The sequence below is a fragment of the Molossus molossus genome, unplaced genomic scaffold, assembly GCF_014108415.1.
Source record: "Molossus molossus isolate mMolMol1 unplaced genomic scaffold, mMolMol1.p scaffold_m16_p_3, whole genome shotgun sequence".
In the NCBI taxonomy this organism is placed as follows: domain Eukaryota; kingdom Metazoa; phylum Chordata; class Mammalia; order Chiroptera; family Molossidae; genus Molossus; species Molossus molossus.
In genome coordinates this window covers 28118948-28139426 of record NW_023425366.1, presented here as the reverse complement: position 1 = coordinate 28139426, position 20479 = coordinate 28118948, and the positions used below count along the sequence as shown (strand labels likewise).

The 20479-nt window shown below is 44.2% G+C and overlaps 1 protein-coding gene across 1 annotated transcript in view; it reads left to right on the top strand.

Annotated features, from left to right (window-relative positions):
• TRIO (trio Rho guanine nucleotide exchange factor) overlaps nt 1–20479 on the top strand; it is a 342804-nt gene that overhangs the window by 164427 nt on the left and 157898 nt on the right. The window contains exons 10-11 of the mRNA XM_036280916.1: nt 1306–1428; nt 17093–17284. Coding sequence (XP_036136809.1) covers nt 1306–1428; nt 17093–17284 — 315 coding nt within the window. The remainder of the gene's footprint in view (nt 1–1305; nt 1429–17092; nt 17285–20479) is intronic.

Here is a 20479-nt window from a genome sequence, read left to right as displayed (position 1 = left end):
AACAAAGGGCGAGGGGTCCTCTGTGTGTCAGTGAACCCATTTAGTGGAGCTCTGTGGCTGGTCTGCCTCCAGTCTGCCTTCCAGACCACTGTCCTAGCTGTACCTGCCCAGTTGGTTCTTCCGTCCCAAATCGTTTGATCCATATGCATAGTTACCATTTACTTAAATGCAAGTTCAAGGCAGCCTTTAGTACTTTAGTGGCATATTAACAACTGTATTTAAATATTTAAATGTTATCTTTTAGTCAGTGTTTTAAGTTTTTAGCCAAAGATTGAGTAACTTTGTTTTTGCAGTTATTTCCCCTCCACCAGAAAGCCACAGCATGCACCTTTGATGTCCTGTAAATAGTGTGATAGTTATTGTCAGCCTTTTCTCCAGTCCGAGAGCCAATGAACTGCTCAGTCCCAACTGTGAGCTAAAAGCTTTGGGGTGCACGGGTTACTTTCTGTCTCTGGTGTAGTAGATTTGAACAAGAGATTGAGTAATTAAATCCATGGAATGTTTAGCTTTCACAACAGCTTAGTTTATAGAATAAATTATCGTCAAAGACCAGGACAGAAGCATTTAAGTGCTTTGTTTTCTTAGGTTTTACTGATATCTTTCAAGTCTTCTAAAGAAGAGACAGAGAAACATTAACTCTGTAGTTAAACTTGAATTGCCTGAATTGTCGAGCTTGGAGCCTCATAAAAAAGTTAAGCTGGTCCCATGTGTCTTGATAACTACTATCAAATGCGATCGGTTTTGGTGGCCCAATCACACATAAAATGAAGTGAGGTTTAAATCCATCATTATTGCACATACCATTATACATAGGTTTACACATTTAAAGTAAGGGCTGATTAAAATCATGGTGGGAAGCTGGTAGAAGAGGTAATTTTCAAGTGTGTTAGATTAGTACACAGTTGCTTCCATTTTTTTTCCTTTTTTTTTTTTTTTTAATCCTAATTCGAGGACATTTTTCCATTTTTTGTATAGACAGTGTGGGAGGGAGAGACAGGAAGAGAGAGAGAGGGAAACATCGACGTGAAAGGGACACATAGAGTGGCTGCCACCCGCACGACCAACCAGGCAACCAGGGCCGGGGACAAACTGCAACCGAGGTACATGCCCTTAGCGGGAACCGAACCCGGGTCTCTCCGGACCACAGGCGGACGCTCTAACCGCTGAGCCAAACCAGCCAGGGCTTTTTTTCCTTTTTTAAAAAAATAGAATTTTGACAGCAGCATGTATCTTCCATAGATAGTGGTAAACCTTGAACAAGTCAGGATGTTGTTTTTATGGTATATGCACTTGTTTTCCTTGTAGGTGCTGGACTGGATTGAGAACCATGGGGAAGCATTTCTGAGCAAACATACAGGTGTGGGGAAATCTCTTCATCGGGCCAGAGCTTTGCAGAAACGGCATGAAGATTTTGAAGAAGTAGCACAGGTAAGGCAGTGGCTTTCCCTGTCTTCTCCCAGAAACACCCCTGTGCTTGGTTTTGAATCACTGTTTTACCCACATCTGACGTGAGCTAGCCTTGGCTGGATGTGTTTGTAGGGGACTTGGAGATGCTGCTCAGATTGCAGAGAGAACCTGACTCCGCAGAGGCAAAAAGATGGTTTAGTCAGTTGACCTTTTTGAAAAAAGTGGTGTTCTTGAAATAGAAAAACATCTTGGGTATTTTGCGTATTTATTGTATCAATGTCTATTGACTAGTTTGTGAAATTCAGTTTATAACTGGAGAATAACAGTCCTTGCATTTCTACAGTGTTTACCAGCATTCTTGTCCTTTTCCAGTCCTTTTAAATGTGGGTGCTTAGCAAACAGGAGGCAGAGGCTGTGGTGTGTTCAGAACATGGGATTTGGAGAAATCAAGGGTTGGCCCTAGTGCTTACTAGCTGTGTGACTTTGGGAAAGTCTCTTAACATTTGTAAGGTTAACTTTCTCATCTGAAGAATATGCTCATAGAAAGAAAGTAAAGTATGAGAAGAAAGGACCAGGATCAGCAACGAGCACAGATACTGGCAAATATGTTTGTAAATCTAATGGATGGACCATTTAAACAAAAGACAGTGAATTTGGGAAGTACAGTCCTCCCTCGCCACTTTGCGCTTCAACTTTTGTAGCTTCACTCTGTCGCGGACTTTTCAAATACTGTACTGTACTACATTTGAAAAGACCACGATAGAGTGAAGCCACGAAAGTCGAAGCACAAAGTCGCGTGGGACGACTGTGCATAAATAAAGAATCCTACTTCGCAGAAATTCATTCATCGCGGTAGAGTCTGGAACTGATTAACCGCGATAAATGAGGGCCGACAGCAGTTACGAACCGGACGGAACTAAAACAGCAGCCCACTTCATCATGGGAGATGGAAAGGTTCTGAGGAGCACAGCAGGAGGTGTGGTTCCTCTTAGATTTGCAGAGGCTGATGTGTGTTAGCATTTTCCAGTGACCACGGTACGTCTAGGGGTAGAAATCACTTCCAAATAAGTATAAAGGGAAAGGAAATACAGAGGACTGGATAAATGAAAACTCACTAAATGGATCTGTTGGAAGGCAAAGAAATAAGAACAACAAATTCTGGTGGAAGGAAAAGAAATAACAAGAAATAATCATGACAGAAATCATAAAATTAGATGTAGTAATTTGTTCATAAGTATTGGTAATTATAGTAAACACAAAGTAGATTATAGTTGTTAAAAGACAAAGATTTATCTGATTGAATACCTTTTAAAAATCATACTATTTATTATTTTCAAAGGACACCCCTAAAACATATTAGAAATAAAGAGGGTGTTCAATTATAAAAGGAAGAGTGTCAATATACATCTAACACAAGTCTCAAGATCTATAAAACAAAAGTAAACAGTGGTGAACCCTGGCTGGTCTGTCCGTAGGTTCTGCATGACAGAGCGTTCAGTCATATAGTCATTTACTCAAGAAACTGAATATGGGCTAGAATTATGGGATAACAAAACAAACTGCACTGAAGTCCTATCCAGAGAAAATGCCTTTAAAATGTGACCTTCTTTACATGTCTTCTTACATAAAGTAAAAACGAGAATCCCAACCTTTCTGCTTCTGATCTCAAGAAACAAGAAAAGATTGTGTTCAGCAGCCTCACCACAGGTAGATGCATCCAGGTTTTTCTTATCTACATTCTTCGTGGTCTCCCTTCATGCAGTCACTGGAAAATATTTGCCTTTCTCTTGTAGCAAAATATGGGGAAAACGTGCTTGCATCTCATCTCCCCTTTATTGTCTTCCTAAGATAAGCGACTGCTGTAGCCAGTGTGGTTTGGGGAAGGGTGTGACATTGGGATCATACGAGCAGAGACTTCAGCCCTGGCCAGTTTGGCTCAGCGGTAGAGCGTCGACCTGCAGTCCAGAGAAACCCGGGTTCGGTTCCCGCTAAGGGCATGTACCTCAGTTGCAGTTTGTCCCCAGCCCTGGTTGGGTCGTGTGGGTGGCAGCCACTCGATGTGTCCCTTTCATGTCGATGTGTGTGTCTCTCTCTCTCTCTCCACTACCCCCCCCCCCACTCTATCTGAACAAAAAATGGAAAAATGTCCTCGGGTGAGGGCCTACTGAACATCCTATCCTAGTGTGTGCCTAACACCCACCCATGGACCCTCTTCCTCCAATTCCTGTGGTTCCTTCCATTCTATTGTGTTTTGGGGTTTTTTTTTTTTTATGAAGTATTTTTTTTTTTTATCCTCACCCGAGGACATTTTTCCATTTTTTGTACAGATAGAGTGGGAGGGAGAGAGAGGAAGTGAGAGAGAGAGAGAGGAAGAGAGAGAGAGAGAGAAACATCGACGTGAAGGGACACATCGAGTGGCTGCCACCCACACGACCAACCAGGGCCGAGGACAAACTGCAACCGAAGTACGTGCCCTTAGCGGGAACCGAACCCGGGTCTCTCCGGACCGCAGGCTGACGCTCTAACCGCTGAGCCAAACCGGCCAGGGCTGGGGTTTTTTTTTTTTAGAGAGAGAGAGAGAAACATTGACGGGCTTCCTTCTGCACGCCCCCCACTGAGGATCGAGCCTGCAACCCAGGCATGTGCCCTGACCAGGAATCGAACCAGGACGTCTCAATTCATGGGACAACACTCAGTCCACTGAGCCACACTGGCTGGGCATTCCTTCCATTCTAAATTAGGGAAATCTCTTCTGTGGCTAATCCTGCCTTAGGTCTTCCTGGTAAATTTACCTATGAGGTCTAAGACAATCATCAAAGCTGTCAACACAGATTCTCAAGGGGCAGCAAAAGTGAGAATGCTTTTTCTGTGGGAAACATCTCTGCCTTAAGGTTTCTAGGGCAAGCCAAGGGCAGTGCCCTGAGTCATGGTCTGCTTCTTACCACTGGTTCAGAGAAGTCAGGTGCTCGCCTGCTCCTCCCTCCACCCATCAGAGTTTCAGTTATTTTCTCTCATGTCTGCTTATTGTCCTTGGGATTCTAAGGGGTGGCTGACACACTTTCCTTAAATTGAAAGGGCTTAAGGCTAATCTGAGCTGTGCATGAAAAGAAACCTAAATGTAAACACTTTTTGCTCATTTTGCAAACATCTGTGCCCACTTTCTCTCCCTCTGGCTTTCAGATAATTACCTGTCATGTGTCAGGCATTCTGCCAGGCACAGGGGGATAGAAGGGAGCAAGGAGTGGGTAGATAGGCCAGACCCACACCTCCTGAATAAGCATGGCCACCTGTCAGAGGGCTTTCCCTGGTAGTTCTTACTGGCTAAGCCAAGACCCACAAATTAGTAAAATTCAGTTTGGTGACAAAGAAGACAATGTGAGAGGCAGGCGTGAGGGACAACAGGTGGGACTATTGGGCAGCCTGGCCATGTGGCCCAACTAAGGCTGGAGTGTGGGCTCTGGGGAGCTACATGCAGGTGACTAACCTCTTCTCTCTGTGGGCCTCTCTCCTTTGCAGACCCGCCACCGGGTGCCGGCTCTGAGCTCTCTACCCCACACCTGGCCATACCTGTATTTTCTTGCTTTCTCACATCTCAGCGTCCCTGTCTGCCTGCTCTCCTCACTGCACTGCCAGGACCTGCACAGTTCAATCTGGCCTCTTTTCCCAGCATCTTCAACTTCTCCACTCTTTGTTCTTTTCTTTCTGGCACTAAATATTTAAAGACCCTCCCGTCTCTTAAAGGACATCACCCAGTACTGCTCTATTTTTTAGATGCCCAGATGGTTTTGAAAGAGTGCTCTGCCACGTTCCTCTGCCTGCTTATTGCAGCAAGAGGGCGACAGTTAGTTGCCTACAAGGGAGTTCCCATAAGGCTGTCAGAGGATTGCTCACAGAAACACTTCAGGCCAGAAGGGATTGGCATGAAGTAGTCAAAGTAATGAAAAGTAAGAACCTACAATCAAGACTGCTCTATCCAGTGCGGCTATCATTTAAAGTCGAAGGTGAAATAAAGAGCTTCCCAGACAAAAGAAGGCTAAAGGAATTTTACAATCAGCATTACAAGAAATGTTAAAGGGACTGCTTTAAGAAGAAGAAATATATATAGAGAGGAACATAGGCGTAAAGAAAAATAATGGCAATAAATAAGTACCTATCAGTAATAACCTTAAATGTAAATGGATTAAATGCTCCAATCAAAAGATATAGGATAGTTGAATGGATAAGAAAACATGACCATGTATATGCTGTCTACAAGAGATCCACCTCACAACAAAAGATTCACACAGGCTAAAAATGAAGGAATAGAAAAAAAAAGACTCATGAAAATGGAAACAGAAAAAAAAAAGCTGGGGTACAAGCAGTACTTATTTCCAACAAAACATACTTCCAAACAAAGGCCATTAACAAGAGACAAATAAGGTCACCTCATAATATTAAAAGGATCAACCTAACTAAAGGATATAATCCCTATAAACATATATGCACCAAATATTGGAACACCTAAATATATAAAAAAAAACTCTTGCTGAACTTTAAGACATAGTAGGGGACTTTAAAACCTCACTGTCACCAATGGGTAGATCTAGACAAACAGCAACCTTAAATGACACACAAGGTCTGCTGACTTTAAATGACATTTACAGAACATTGCATCCCAAAGCAGCAGAATATAGGTTCTTCTCAAGTGCAGATGGAATTCTCAAAGATAGACTACATGTTAGGACACAAAAACAGTAACAAATTTAAGAAGACTGAAATCATCAGGTATGTTCTCAGATCACAACAGCATGAAGCTAAAAATCAACCACAATAAAAAAACAAAACAAAACAAAACAAAAAAACTTCAAAACATTCAGACACATGGAGTCAAAAAGCATGTTATTAAAATGAATGGGCTACCGCCCGGCTGGTATGACTCAGTGGTTGAGCATCAACCCATGTACCAAGAGGTCACCAGTTCAATTTTTGGTCAGGGTACATGCCCAGGTTGTAGGCCAAATCCTCGGTGGGGAGCATGCAGGAGGCGGCCAATTGATGTTCTCTCTCATTGATGTTTCTATCTCTTTCTCCCTCTCCCTTCCTCTTTCTATAAAACATCAATAAAGAAAAGAAAAGAAAATGAATGGGCTGCCAATGAAATCAAGGAAATAATTTTAAAAAATTACTTGGAAACAAATGAACACGTGACAACCCCAAATCTATAGGTCACAGCAAAAGCAGTCCTAAGAGAGAAGTTCATAGCATTATAGGCCTGCCTCAAGAAGCAAGAAAAAGCTCAAGTAAACAATCTAACCCTACATCTGAAAGAATTAGAGAAATAACAACAGGAAAAGCCAGGAGTAAGTAGAAGGGAAAAAATAAACATCAGAGCAGAAACAAATGACATAGAAACTAAAAAAAAAATAATACAAAAGATCAATGAAACCAAGAGCTGGTTCTTTGAAAAGTTCAACAAAATTGATGAAACTTTAACCAGATTTCATCAAGAAACAAAGAGAGAGGATGAAAATAAATAAGATGAGAAATGAAAGAGAAGTAACAACTGACGCCATACAAATACAAAGGATTGTAAAGAAAATATTGCAAACAACTCTATGCCAACAAACGGGACAACCTGGGCAAAATAGACAAGTTTCTAGAAATACACAATCTTCCAAAACTCAATCAGGAAGAATCAGAAAACCTAAATAGATCAATAAAAACTAATGAAATTGAAGCAACAAAACAAAACAACCTCCTGGATTATATGGCTTCACAGGAAAATTTTACCAAATATTCAAAGAACTAACAACTGTTCTCCTCTAACTATTCAAAAAAATTCAAGAGGAGGGAAGACTTTCAGGCTCTTTTTATGAGGCCAATATTACCCTAATTCCAAAACCAGGTAAAGACACTACAAAGAAAGAAAATTATAGGCCAATATCCCTGATGCACATAGAGGCTAAAATCCTCAACAAAATATTAGTAAGTCAGATCCAGCAATACATTAAAAAGATCATTAGTAAATCGGATCCAGCAATACATTAAAAAGATCAAGTGGGATTTATTTGGGGGATGCAAGAATGGTATAATATTCACAAATCAATAAATGTGGTATATCACATAAACAAAATGAAAGATAAAATTCACATAATATCAATAGATGCAGAAAAAGCATTTGATAAAATCTAGTACCCATTTATGATAAAAATTCTCACCAAAGTGTGAATAAAGGAACCATACCTTAACATAGTAAAGGCCACATATGAAAAACATACAGCCAACTTTATACTCATTGGGCAAAAACTAAAAGAAATTTCCCTTAAGATTAGGAACAAGACAGGGATGTCTGCTTTTCACCACTCTTCTTCAGCATAGTACTGGAAGTTCTAGCCACAGTGATAAGAAAAGAAAAAGAAATAAAAGGCATCCAAATTGGATAGGAGGAAGTAAAACTGTCATCATTTGCAAATGACATAACATTGTATATAGAAAACCATAAAGACTCCACCAAAAAACTACTAGATTTAATAAATGAATTTGGCAAAGTAGCAGGATACAAAATCAATATCCAGAAATTGATGACATTTCTATACAACAATAATTAACTATCAGAAAGAGAAACTAAGAAAACAATCCCATTTACTGTTGCAACAACAGCAAAAAAAGGTACCTCAGAATAACTTTGACCGAGCTAAAAGAGCTATACTTGGAAAATTATAGGAAATTGAAGAAAGAAATTGAGGAAGATACAAATAAGTAATATACCATGTTCATGGTTTGGAAGAATTAACATCATTAAAATGTCCATACTACTCAAAATAATCTATTGATTCAAAGCAACCCCTATTAAAATACCAATGCCATATATCACAGACCTAGAATAAATACTCCAAAAATTTATATGAAACAAAATCTCTGAATAGACTCAGCAATCTTGAGAAAGAAGAACAAAGTTGGAGGGATCACAATACCAGATATCAAACTACACTACAAGGCCACTGTAATCAAAACAGCCTGGCACTGGCATAAGAACAGGCATATAGATCAACAGAACAGAACAGAGAGCCCAGAAATCAACACACGCCTCTATGGTCAATTAATATTTGACACAGAAGGCGACCGCATACAATAGAGTAAAGACAGTCTATTCAATAAATGGTGCTGGGAAAATTGGACAGGTACATGTGAAAAAATGAAACTAGACTACCAACTTACACCATACACAAAATAAACTCAAAATTGATAAAATACTTAAATGTAAGTCATGAAACCATAAAAATCCTAGAAGATATAGGCAATAAAATCTCAGACATCTATTGTAGCAATATTTTTGCCAATATATTTCTGAAGGCAAGGGGAACAAAGGAAAAAATAAACACAGGACTACATCAAATTAAAAAGCTTCTGCACATCAAAAGAAACAAGCATCAGAATGGAAAGGGAACCCACCGTATGGGAGAACATACTCACTAATGATACATCTGATAAGGGGTTAATTTCCAAAATATATACAGAACTTATACAACTCAACAAAAGGAAGACAGTGCAATTAAAAAATGGGCAAAGGACCTGAATAGACACTTCTCCAAAGGGGACATGAAAAAATGCTCAACGTCATTGATCATCAGAGAGATGCAAATTAAAACAACTATGAGATAATCACCTCATACCAGCCAGAACAGTGGCCATCAACAAATTAACAAACAACAAGGGCTAAAGAGGATGTGGAGAAAAGGGAACTCTACTACACTGTTGGGAATGCAAACTGGTACAGCCACTGAGGAAAACAGTATGGAGTTTCCTTAAAAAATTAAAAATGGAACTGTCCTTTGACCTAGTGATCCATTTGGGGAATATATCCTAAGAATCCGGAAACACCAATCAGAAAGAATATATGCACCCCTATGTTCATAGCAGAGTTATTTACAGTTGCTAAGATCTGGAAACAGCCCAAGTGCCCATCAGTAGATGAGTGGATAAAAAAGCAGTGTTACATATACACATTGGAATACTATGTGACTGTAAAAAGGAAGGAACTTTTGTGACAGCATGGATATAGACCAAGAGATTATAATTCTAAGTGAAATGAGCCAGTCACAGAATAACAAATACAATGTGGTCTCACTTATATGTGGAATCTAATGAGCAAGAAAACCGATGAACAAAATAGAACCAGAGTCATGGATGCGTGGAACAGTCTGACAGATCTCAGAGGAGAGGTGGGTGGGGCTGACAGGATGAAAGATGGTGAAGCGAATGGCCAAAGAACATATGTGCATAGCCCATAGACACAGTCACTAATGTGGTTAGGGCCAGAGGGAGGGGAGGGTGGGGTCTGGGTGGAGGGGGCAAAGGGGAGAAAATGGGGGACATCTGTAATAATTTCAACAATTAAAAAAAAGTTATCACAGTTAACACAGCCGCACATATAATTTCCCTCTGCTTGCTTCTGGGTGATAATCTCTGATCCTTTCCATCCACAAACATGTGGTGACAAACAAGGTGTGAGAGAGGCCCCAAGAAGTCACTGATGGAGCTCTAGAATCTAGTCACTTCAGCTGTGTGCATGCAGACCTTGCATCACAGAGAACACCCCCAAACCACTTCAGGCTGGTTCTAGAAGGAGTTTGCTGTGCCTGAGTACCTACCTCATCAGGCCATGTAGGTAGAGGGACCTCCTCTACGACAGGAACTAGCCACAATGTGGTAAGGTCGGGAGGGCTCCATAAGACCTGAAAAAGTTGGGTGGACTTCTCTCTAGCCTCTCCACCTTGTCTAATAAAGAAGGGATGTGGGCAGGAGGGAGAAGGGTGCACTCTAAGCCTGGAGAGATCTTGGCTGAGAGGTGGCTCCATACAGAGCCTGACTTTATGAAGAGCATGTGCAGTAGACTTGGTCTTGACAGACAGAAGCCTCAGTGTTGAGCAACATTACACTTACTGACAACTCTCTAGCTCATCCCAAGTAACAGAATGACATCAGTCTTTAGCACAGGGCGAACGTGGTGCACCGACATGAATTACTACCTTCCCCAACTTTCCTTCTCTGCCCTCCGTGCCTTTGACTGCTTTCTGTCAAAACAAATTATATGGAAGGGATTTATGTTTTTTGGGTTTGTTTGTTTGTTTGTTTTTACAGTATAGCCTTTGGAGGCACCTTAAAAATGGAAACAGGTACCTAAGTGCTTAATAAGGCATGTACTTCATTTTCTGAAACGTATTCATAGGGGTAAGGTGAATTTGGGGTTTAGGGAGAAGAAAGGTCCTTTCCCATTAAGTTTGAAGTTGGTTAGCTTGTTTCTTGGGGTTGTGTTTGAGGGATCCTTTGTAAAATACATTCTAAATTGTTTTTTGTTTAGAGAGCTTGGATGAACAGTTATTTAGTAAACAATACAGTGAGCTTCAAAGTAGTGAGTCGTGGCATGATGAAGTAACGTAACGGGTTTAGAAAGGAAGTGGTGAAAGTCTTATGGTTGAATTTCTCTCGAATGTACTAAATATAGATTTATTATGTAGAGCAGGTCTGGTGTTCTGGGAAGGGGGAACCCGAAAGGAGCCCCATGTTTGTTTGGTGGAGGCCAGCGGTACAGCCGGCCTAACTCCCAGGGCGCAAGCCTTCATTGCTGGGCCAGTTTCAGGCTGTCTCTAGCGCAGCTGTGGCCGCAGGGGAAGGCCTTTGAATCATTTTCGTGGTTTTGCAGAGCCAGGGGCCTCTGGCACTGATCTGAAGGTCCAGTCCTTTGTTTGGTACAGTGACTGTGAGCAGCTATGTCCTATAGAACGGATCCATGCTGCCCTGGCCGGTTTGGCTCAGCGGTTAGAGCGTCGGCCTGCGGTCTGGAGAACGGATCCATGCTAATGAACGGAGTGTAGCAAACCCAGTCACGTTGAGTTTAGGATGCTTTCTACATGAAGCTCTTCGCAGATCGGCCGGAAAGGAAGATCCTCTGGCAGGCCTCCTCTGAGTAGTCTTCCATATTGATGTTCCCTGTTAGATGGAAAAGGCTGTGAATACAAAATCCAGTAAAGCTCAGAAAACTCTGGTTCAAGGAGGACTCTGACCTTGAGAGCACAGACTTCTCTAACACGATCTGGAGCGGTGCACCTCTGGCAGGCTGCTTCCCACCGGCCTGCTCCATGCGCACTGCCCCGCCTCTCTCCTGCCTGCTGGGCCCTTGGGATGCAGGTTGCCTTCCAAAGACATGACCCGTCAGGAAGTCCTTCTCCATGAAGCCATTTCTGTCAGCAGCATTTTATATGTGCCATGTAATTATCTTGTCTTCCAGGATAAAGAAGTGTGGGATTTAGCAAGCAGGAAACCTTACCTTTCATTCTAGATTTCTCAAAGATAAGCAGGCCAGGCAGAGGCTCCAACTCCCTGGTGCTACTGAACTCATTCAGCTTTTGTAAGGAGCTCACTCTGCAGGCAGCAGCGGACACGCACAATGTGTCCACATTTTTAGCATGGCCTGAATTCAGGCCTTGAAGTGTGTGTGGTTTTCTCCTGTCCTATTTTTTTCTAAGATCAAGAAAACCCACTTTTCCCTCCAGGTTCTTACTATAGCCTGTGGCAGTCTTCGGCTTTAGCTCCCAAGGATTGTAGAGAGGAGGAACTGATCTGCCCCAAAGAGCCCCAGTTTCCTGACTCCTAGCAATTATGCAACTTTAATTTACTTCTTAAGAAAAGAGGAAACCGTTTGGGCCCCCACCCCTGGCTGGCCTTACTTATCTCCTAAGCCCTCCCCCACAGTGATTGTTACTCCACACACAGACAGTGGACCTGAGCCCGGAGAGATGCCCCCAGGGACAGGACAGCAGGTAGGACAGAGGAGGCGCCTGGGCTTTTCAGCCTCTGAAGTGGGTTTTCTTACCTGACACCCCTCTTTCCCTGAAGTCTGAATGTGGCTAAATGTTCCCTTGTAAGGGGAACTCTGGTACAGGCTTCTGTTTGAACAATCCTAGCACCACTGATTTGCTTGGACGAGTTAGTTCACCTTTCTGTCCGTCAGTTTCCTCATTTATTTGTGAAGTTGGAATGAAATAGTGTCCATGTCACAGGGCTGTTGTGGGGCACAGAGTAATTGCCCCAAAGTTAGCATTTGTGGCCTGCATGTTTATAGCCCATGGGAATCTCTTGGCAGGAGGGTTGAGGGTAGGTTCTGCTTGTGTAAAGATGTGGCCTTGGGTTCAGAGAGGCCGGGCTGCCCTTGACTTCATTCGCCCTGATTCTGGATTCTGTGTGCCCAGGAAGGCCACTGAACCGTTTGTGCTGGCTGTTTCCTTCAAGTGTGTGACAAGAAGTGGGACTAAATGACCGCTGTTGAATGTCCTAGACAGTCTAGAAATGCACTTGTTTTTTTGGGACATTTACCTGCTAGCAGTGAGGTGGACGCTTTTAGAAACGTAATGTCTAGCTGTTGGGAGGCACTGTCACCTGAAGATTCACATGAGAGGTAAGTGACTTCAGGGCTGTAGTGACAAATCCACAAGAAAGCAGGGTTCAGCTCTTTAAAAATGTGTGTGTGCGGCATAAAGCAGATGCGCTGTGAGCTGTGCCTCCACTCAGGAGCACGCAGAGCATGGTCCCTGGGGGAGGCCCTGCAGGGGGAAGCATGATCTCCATAAACTGGAAAGGCTCCTCCGGTGCAGCCTCTGGTGACGGAGAACGTGCATGGGCAGCATGTATGCAGAGCCTGCAGCAGGAGCCCGTGGTGCTGACAGCTGACCGTCACTGGGAGAGCTGGCTGTGCCAGAGGCCACGCCCAGGGTGGTGGCATCTCAGGAGGGAAGGACTAGGTGCACACACACACAGATTTGTAAGTCAGCTTTAACTGACCAGTTGTAGATTTACAGAAAACTTGTAGTGATGACACAGAGTTTCCATACCTGCCCCCAGTTTCCCCAGTTATCACCGTCTTTCTTAACATGGTAGATTTGTTACAATTAATGAACCAATACTGATACATTGTTATAAACTCAAGTCCATACTTTGCTCAGTTTCCTCCCACCCCAGGATCCTATCTGGATACCACATTCTGTTTAGTTGTCATGGCGACTTGGGATCCCGTTGGCTCCCACAGTTTCTGTCGTTATTCTTACTGTTGTTAATGGCAGTCATCCTTTCCTTCTTCACGACCACATTACTCTCATCCTCATTCATAGATGAACTCCCCCCATTTATCGGTATGATGGGGTGATCCATGGTCTCTAGCCTGAGGCTCAGGGTCACAGCGTCCGTGACATGTCTGATGTGAGTCTCCATCCCATCACTCACATCTTCGAGACACATTGATAATCTACAGGGAGGGCTTCTTGTCACAGTCATCATTGGCAGGTTGCCAGACTTCACCATGAGGGACGTGGAGGCCCAGAAAGAATTGCACAGGACGGAGAGGAGGCATTTATCAAACATACTTTTGTTGCTACAAAGCTCCTTCTGAAATGGGCAGTTTCACTGTTTCTGCTTTATGTAGGAATCATTATAACTTAGCTTCTAAATATGTCACACTGAGTATATATAAAACTTAATATATATAAGACAGTGCTTTTAAAAGCTCTGCAGTTAGATTGGGAACTGACTGCTTTTCAAATTATTTCAAATATGATTTCAAAGAACATGTAAAATGTACCCAGGCATTTTTCAAGTCTGGCCGTAATTAGTAGATTTTAAGGGATTCTTTGACATCTCTTCCATCATTTATTTCTAAAAAGAGTTCTGAGAGATCCTTTGGTAACAGTGCAGAGTATTCCCATGAGACTTTGGATAGTACCCAAAATGAAAAGACCCCCTGAAAATGGTTTTCAGATGAACAGGGACAAGGAGATGACCGCGAGCCCTGCCTCACAGCAGGGTGTGAACAGGGCTACGAGAAACTGCTGTGTCAAAGCCCCGGGTGCCGACCAGCATGGGGGGTGGTGTGCACACGGGCTCCAGAGCCCCGACTCCACTACCTGCCAGCCTCGTCCCTGAGCCCTCCAGTTCTCAGTCTCCTTACCTGTAAAAGGGCTGTGGTTGGGATTGGGCAGCCCCGTGTAAGGGTGGCACTCATATCTGATGCGCAGTAAGTGCTGGTGAGCACCACGCGGGGGTTTTGGTGAACAGAACATACCAATGTTTAGCTGTCTTTATCATCCCTTTAGACTCAGTCCACACTGTGTCCAAGGCTGCCTACACAGCGATGGACTATCCCACACCCACACCCTGACGCATTGGGTGCACTTGCTCTGTACACCTGTGTCAGTAACTGTGGAGACCACCTTATACCTGTCACTCTGTTTATTACATCTGTTTTATTGATTGTTTTAGAGAGAGAGAGGAGGGGAGAGGAAGAGAGATGGAAACATGGATGAGAGAGAAACATCGATCAGCTGCCTCCTGCACCCTCCCCCCCACCGGAGATCAAGTGTAAAACCTGGTCATGTGCCCTGGCTGGTGACCTCCTGTTGCATGGGACAACACCCAGCCCACGGAGCCACACTTGCAGGGCTGTTTTAAATTTTTTTAAACTGCAGGAAAGTTGGAAGTAAAGCACAAAGAACTTAACTTCCCCTGAACCATTTACTTGGATGTGTTTTCCTATTTAAAAGGAGATTCTTCTATACACCACAGTTCTATCAAAATCAGGAAAATAATGCTGATGTCCGATGACCTTTCAACCTCAGAGCCCATGGGGTCCTTCACAGCTGAAAGATTCAGTGTAGCATCACCTGAGACCTTTGGCTGTCACCTCTCTAAGGTCCTTGAGCCTGGAGCAGTCTTCGTCTTCCCGACTTTTGTGACCTGACACTTTAGAAGATTTCAATCCTGTTGTTTTGGAGAATGTTCCTCACTTTGGGTTTGTCTGATGTTTCCTTGTAATTAGATTCTGGTTATATTCTGTGTCTTCGTCAGGGGTATCACTGGAGTGTAGCTGTGTCCTTCTCGGGCCACCCAACAGGTGGCACCTGAATCTAACTTGTTCTGTGACATCTGGTTCACTTTGATCCCTGGGTCAAGGTGTGTGTCTGCCTGATTTCTTTTTTTTTTTTTTTTTTTTATCATCCTCACCCGAGGACATTTTTCTATTTTTTGTTCAGGTAGAGTGGGAGGGAGATAGAGGAAGAGAGAGAGAGAGAGAAACATCGATGTGAAAGGGACACATCGAGTGGTCGCCTCCCGCACAACCAACCAGGGCCGGGGACAAACTGCAACCGAAGTACGTGCCCTTAGCGGGAACCGAACCCGGGTCTCTACAGACCGCAGGCCGACGCTCTAACCGCTGAGCCAAACCGGCCAGGGCTGATTTCTTCACTATAAAGTGAGTTCTTTGTGGGGTGGATTTCTGAAATTCTACAGACTCCTGTTCCTCACCCAGTTTTATTTATTTTTGTCAACATGGACTTATGGTTTCCTCTTGTGCTCAGTGGATTACACTGTTACTGTATCCTTTATTCTCATTGTCCCTGACTTGGCCAGCAGGAGTCTCCTCAAGTTGCCTTCTGTGTCCTGACCACGTTGTTCTTGAGTACTTTTATACTTTTGACCCAATAAAATATTTCAGGATCCTCTTGTACCTTGTCCCATTCCACCCCTGGGACCTGCTGTTTCTCCTCCTTATTCACAGTGATACCCCCAGTTGTACTCCAGTGTCATGCACTTAACTCAGGTCTCCCCCTTTCCATATTTATAACTGTTCTGCAAAGTGAGGAACCTGCCTCTCATTGTTCTTAGAATATTGGCTTAGCAGATTAACACCCCTGGACATAAGCCATCTTCTAGCTGGGAGCCTCCCCACTGCAGGGGTACCCTTGTCCCCGATCAGACTTAGAGTCCCCACAAGGACACCCTCCCCACACTCAGGACACCACCCACCTTTGCTGGTGAGTCACACACCTTGCTTGGCCTTAGGACTAAAGTATTGGAGAAGGATGAAGGGCTCAACTGGTTTTTCAGGGGAGGGGACCACAAAGTTCCCAGGATTTCTCAGAAGTCCTCCACCTGCCCCGCCCTGTCCCCGTCCCCCACCAGCGAGCCTCTCACCCATATTTAAGTTTCAGGGCTCTGACATGCCTGTTTATTTGAGGAACCCATCTGTAGCCTCTGCTTTAGCTGGAGTTAAACTGGAGTAATTTCCAGAGTGATTTAGACACCTGTTTACCTTAACTTCCAACTCTTTTAAAACTCTAGCTACTTTATAGGCATTATAGTTATTTCCTTTTTCTCCAAAAAAAAAAAAATGTGCCAATAAGTAGAAACATGTGGAAAGGGGCAGCAGCTTATGCTTGTGTGGAAGTTAACCTGTTCGCTTGCACTTGGAATGATCATAAATGTCTGTCATAGTGAAAGACACAAAACTGGAAGTCTGCTCTCCGTCCTAGGCGTGGGAGAAAAAGCGAAGCGGGCCTTTGCGGCTCCATGCTGACTCCTGGCTCTGCAGGCGCAAAAGGCCCTGGGCCCGGGATGAGTCAGGAGGCGGCCAGCAGCTGCCTGCAGAGAGATACCCCTGACACACAGGGCTGGTCATGAGGTTCGAGGTTTGACCATCTGAGACAGGACTGGAAAGGCTGCTGGCAGGGACGCAGGGAGCTCCTGAAGTCGGCTTTTCGGCCATGTGTTATGTTTGGTTTGCGGAGATGGTCAGTCGCACAGACTGGCTGTCATGCTCCCAGCCTGGCTGGTTTGTGTTTTGTTCACCTCGTGTTTCTCTGGCTGTTCTCTCGTGCAGAACACATACACCAACGCGGACAAGTTACTAGAAGCCGCGGAGCAGCTGGCTCAGACCGGGGAATGTGACCCAGAAGAGATTTATCAGGCGGCCCATCAGCTCGAAGACCGGATACAAGACTTTGTTCGGCGGGTGGAGCAGCGGAAGATCCTCCTGGACATGTCAGTGTCCTTCCACACCCACGTGAAAGAGGTGAGGCCTGGGAGGCGGGGTGGAGCCTTGACTGCAGGGCGCTCTGAATACGAGAGGGGATGTGGGAGAGAGCACCCGAGAGGGGATGTGGGAGAGAGCACCCGTGGTGGCCAGGGACGCCCGCAGCCTGCTCCACTGAGCGGCCGGATGGCCGAGGCCTGGGCTGGGCTTGCTGCCCGCCTTCCCTGCAGCCCGAGCACCTGCGTGCCTCCGCCAGGGCTGGTGGGAAGCCTGTGTGTCTGCCAAGGGTAGGCCGGTGAGCGTCGGGGCCGGGGGGCGCTGTGGGTTAGGGGGTGAGCTGAAGGAGCCCTGAACTTGGAGAGATGGCGTGCGCCCATTTTATTACAAATAGATGGCCTGCACATTGTGGTCAGAGCCGCGGGGTTTCCCTTCTGGGCGTTAGCCTGTCATGTGGCTAAAGACACGGTTGGCTTCTGATTTTATCAGACTGTGTGGCAGCTCTCAGATTCTAGTTAAAGCAAATTTCACAGAATACTGAATGTACCAAAGACATCTGCATTAAGTAAGGCCAAATTGGCTTTGGTGATGTCTGCTCAGTGTTAGCTCAGCAATTATTTTTAAGAATCATACCTAGGAGAAGGTTGGTGCGTGGAAGTTTCGTCACAGGCCAAGCATTTTGGTTCAGTGTGCGGAGGCCTCTGGGCCCTTCACTCTCCCACCCCCAGCGTACAGAGTGCAGAGTACTTCTTTCAGAGAGATAAGAGGACTTTTGTTCACAGAGATGGCAGGTATTTTATACCTTGAGGTTGCATGCAGAAGGTGGTTAATGGAGGTGTCAGCCTCCGTTTCAGCCTTAAACTCAGATTTGGGATGCTTTACCTCCTTTTAGAAGATAAAGACTGATGCTCTGCCTTTTCAAAACGTGTTTTTAAAATGGTATTTAACATAACTGCTGATAAGTTGCACATAAATGTGGGTTTTATCCTTCCCTCCCATCCCTCCTTCCTTCCTTCTTTTCTCCCACTTACTCATTCCAAAGTGACTCCTAAGCCAACTGTGATGTTCAAGGAGGTGATACCCAGGGGAACGACAGTGGAAAACATACTTCTGCATTTGTGTATGTTACATGTTTTATATGTGTGTGTTTCTCTTGGTAGATGTTAAGTTCCTTGAAGACTAGAGCTGTCTCTCTTATCTGGGAACCCACCAGTCCCCCTGCCAGGCTCAGCAGATACTCAGTCACTTGTGTGATAATGATGTCTGTTTCTAGCATGTGTTCTGAGATTTAATGATAGAGGGATACATTTCCATTTTCAATATAGCAAAAGCATAATTATTTTCATCCATTTTGTGCTCAATCAACTTCCTTCTCAAAATTAGGTCCTGAGTTAATTAATAATTACCGTTGAAATTTGTGGGTTATTTGAAGCAACCAGGTGGTCACACTGAGTTCTCTGCCAGAGTTTATTTCTGGGGTGGATTTGGAGGCCCTGAGTTTGTTTTTGTTCAGTTGACTCCCAGAAGCCATGGTTTCCCAGGAAAAAAACATTCTCATTTGAACCAGGCTGCGATTTTTAGTGGGTTTAAGTAAAGAAGCTTTTTGGTTTTTCTTCTGCAAACTTACACATCTGTGTTTGGGGTAGTGCTTGGGGAAAGAACCTTTCATTTTATTCAGAAGTCAAAAATAAAGGCCTGCCAGCCACCTGGAGATTTTTTGGTCTCGCATACAAGTCTGGCTTCATTTTTATGCCTAACACTTAAGCATATGCTCACTTCCACTGGGGAGAGAGGGGGAAGCCTTCCTGGACCTTGCACTGTGATCAGAAGAGGATTACTAGGAAGCAGGAGCTCTGATCACTTCTTGGGGTGCAGAGCACTGGGAGCTGCCTCTTCTCCCGTCCTTACCTGGTTTGCTCCAGGAGTATGCTGAAAATGTGCTGAGAGCGTTCTCAGCCAAACACTGCTGCAAGGGCTCTGGTGTCTTGTCCCGTCTTTCCCTTTCGAAGGTGAAGAACCAATCGGGCATCTGGTGGTTAACCTAAATCAGGAAAAGATTATATATGTATAGTGCTCCTGGCTATGTCTGTCTGTCTGTGTCTGTCTGTCTGTCTGTCTATCTATCTATCTATCTATCTATCTATCTATCTATTAATTAACCAGCTGCCCGTTATGGATCCTTGTGATCATTGGCAGGGCCTACCTAGCCTGTTCACTGCCCCTAACTTTCCAGAGAAGGCCTGTTTCTGTTCTGTACGGGAACAGATTTGTTCTCTGCGTGACCCCAGCCTCTTGAGCATCAGAGCCCTCCAGGTTCCTGTGTCTCCCATGCAGTTTTCTAAAATGGTTCTCAACTTTCAAGCCTTCATTTTGGCTGCCTTGCAGTCGTTTTGCTGATGACTCATCTCTCTATACTCTCAAAAGTGATTTGCTTGTTTCCTTTGTTCCTATTGTCACCCCACATATATGCCTCAAAGTTATATGTGATACTTTCAAACATTATTCCCTAGTATTTTTTTTTTAAACTTTTCATTTAAAATAATTATAGGTTCACAGGAAATTGGGGGAAAAAATAATCGGACAAGGAAGTCCATGCGCCCTTCTCCCAGCCTCCTGCAGTGGTCACATCTTACATAACCACAGTGCACTGTCAGGGCAGGGAAGAGATGACGGTGCTACACTCCAGAGATTACTGCAGTTTCCCCAGGTGTGCATGAACTCGTGTGTGTGTGTGTGTGTGTGTGTGTGTGTAGTTGGAGGCAGTTTTAGCCCATGTAGATTTCTGTAATAACCACCACTTTCAATGGACAGAATCATACAGAGGTATTCCGTCGCTCCCTTGGGCTGCCTCCTGTATCCATGCCCAGCCCCCACTGCATCTCTCACTCATGGCAACCACTAATCTATTCCTGTCTGTCTCTGTTATTTCAAAAAAATGTTATACAAATGGAACCACACCATATGTAATGTTTTGAGACAGCTTCTTTTACTTGGCATAATTCCCGTGAGCTCCACCCTGTCCGTGGCCTCGGTATCAGTAGTTCTTTCCTCTTTGTTGCCACGTAGCATTTCATGGTATGGATAACCACTGCGTAATCATTTACCCATTCAAGGACAGTTGGGTTCTTTTCTGGTTTTTTTTGCTGTTAGAAAAAGAGAAACTATGGACATTCGTGTACGGGCTTTTGCATACACTGATTTCTCATTTCTCTGGGACAGAGGTCCAAGAGAGCGATC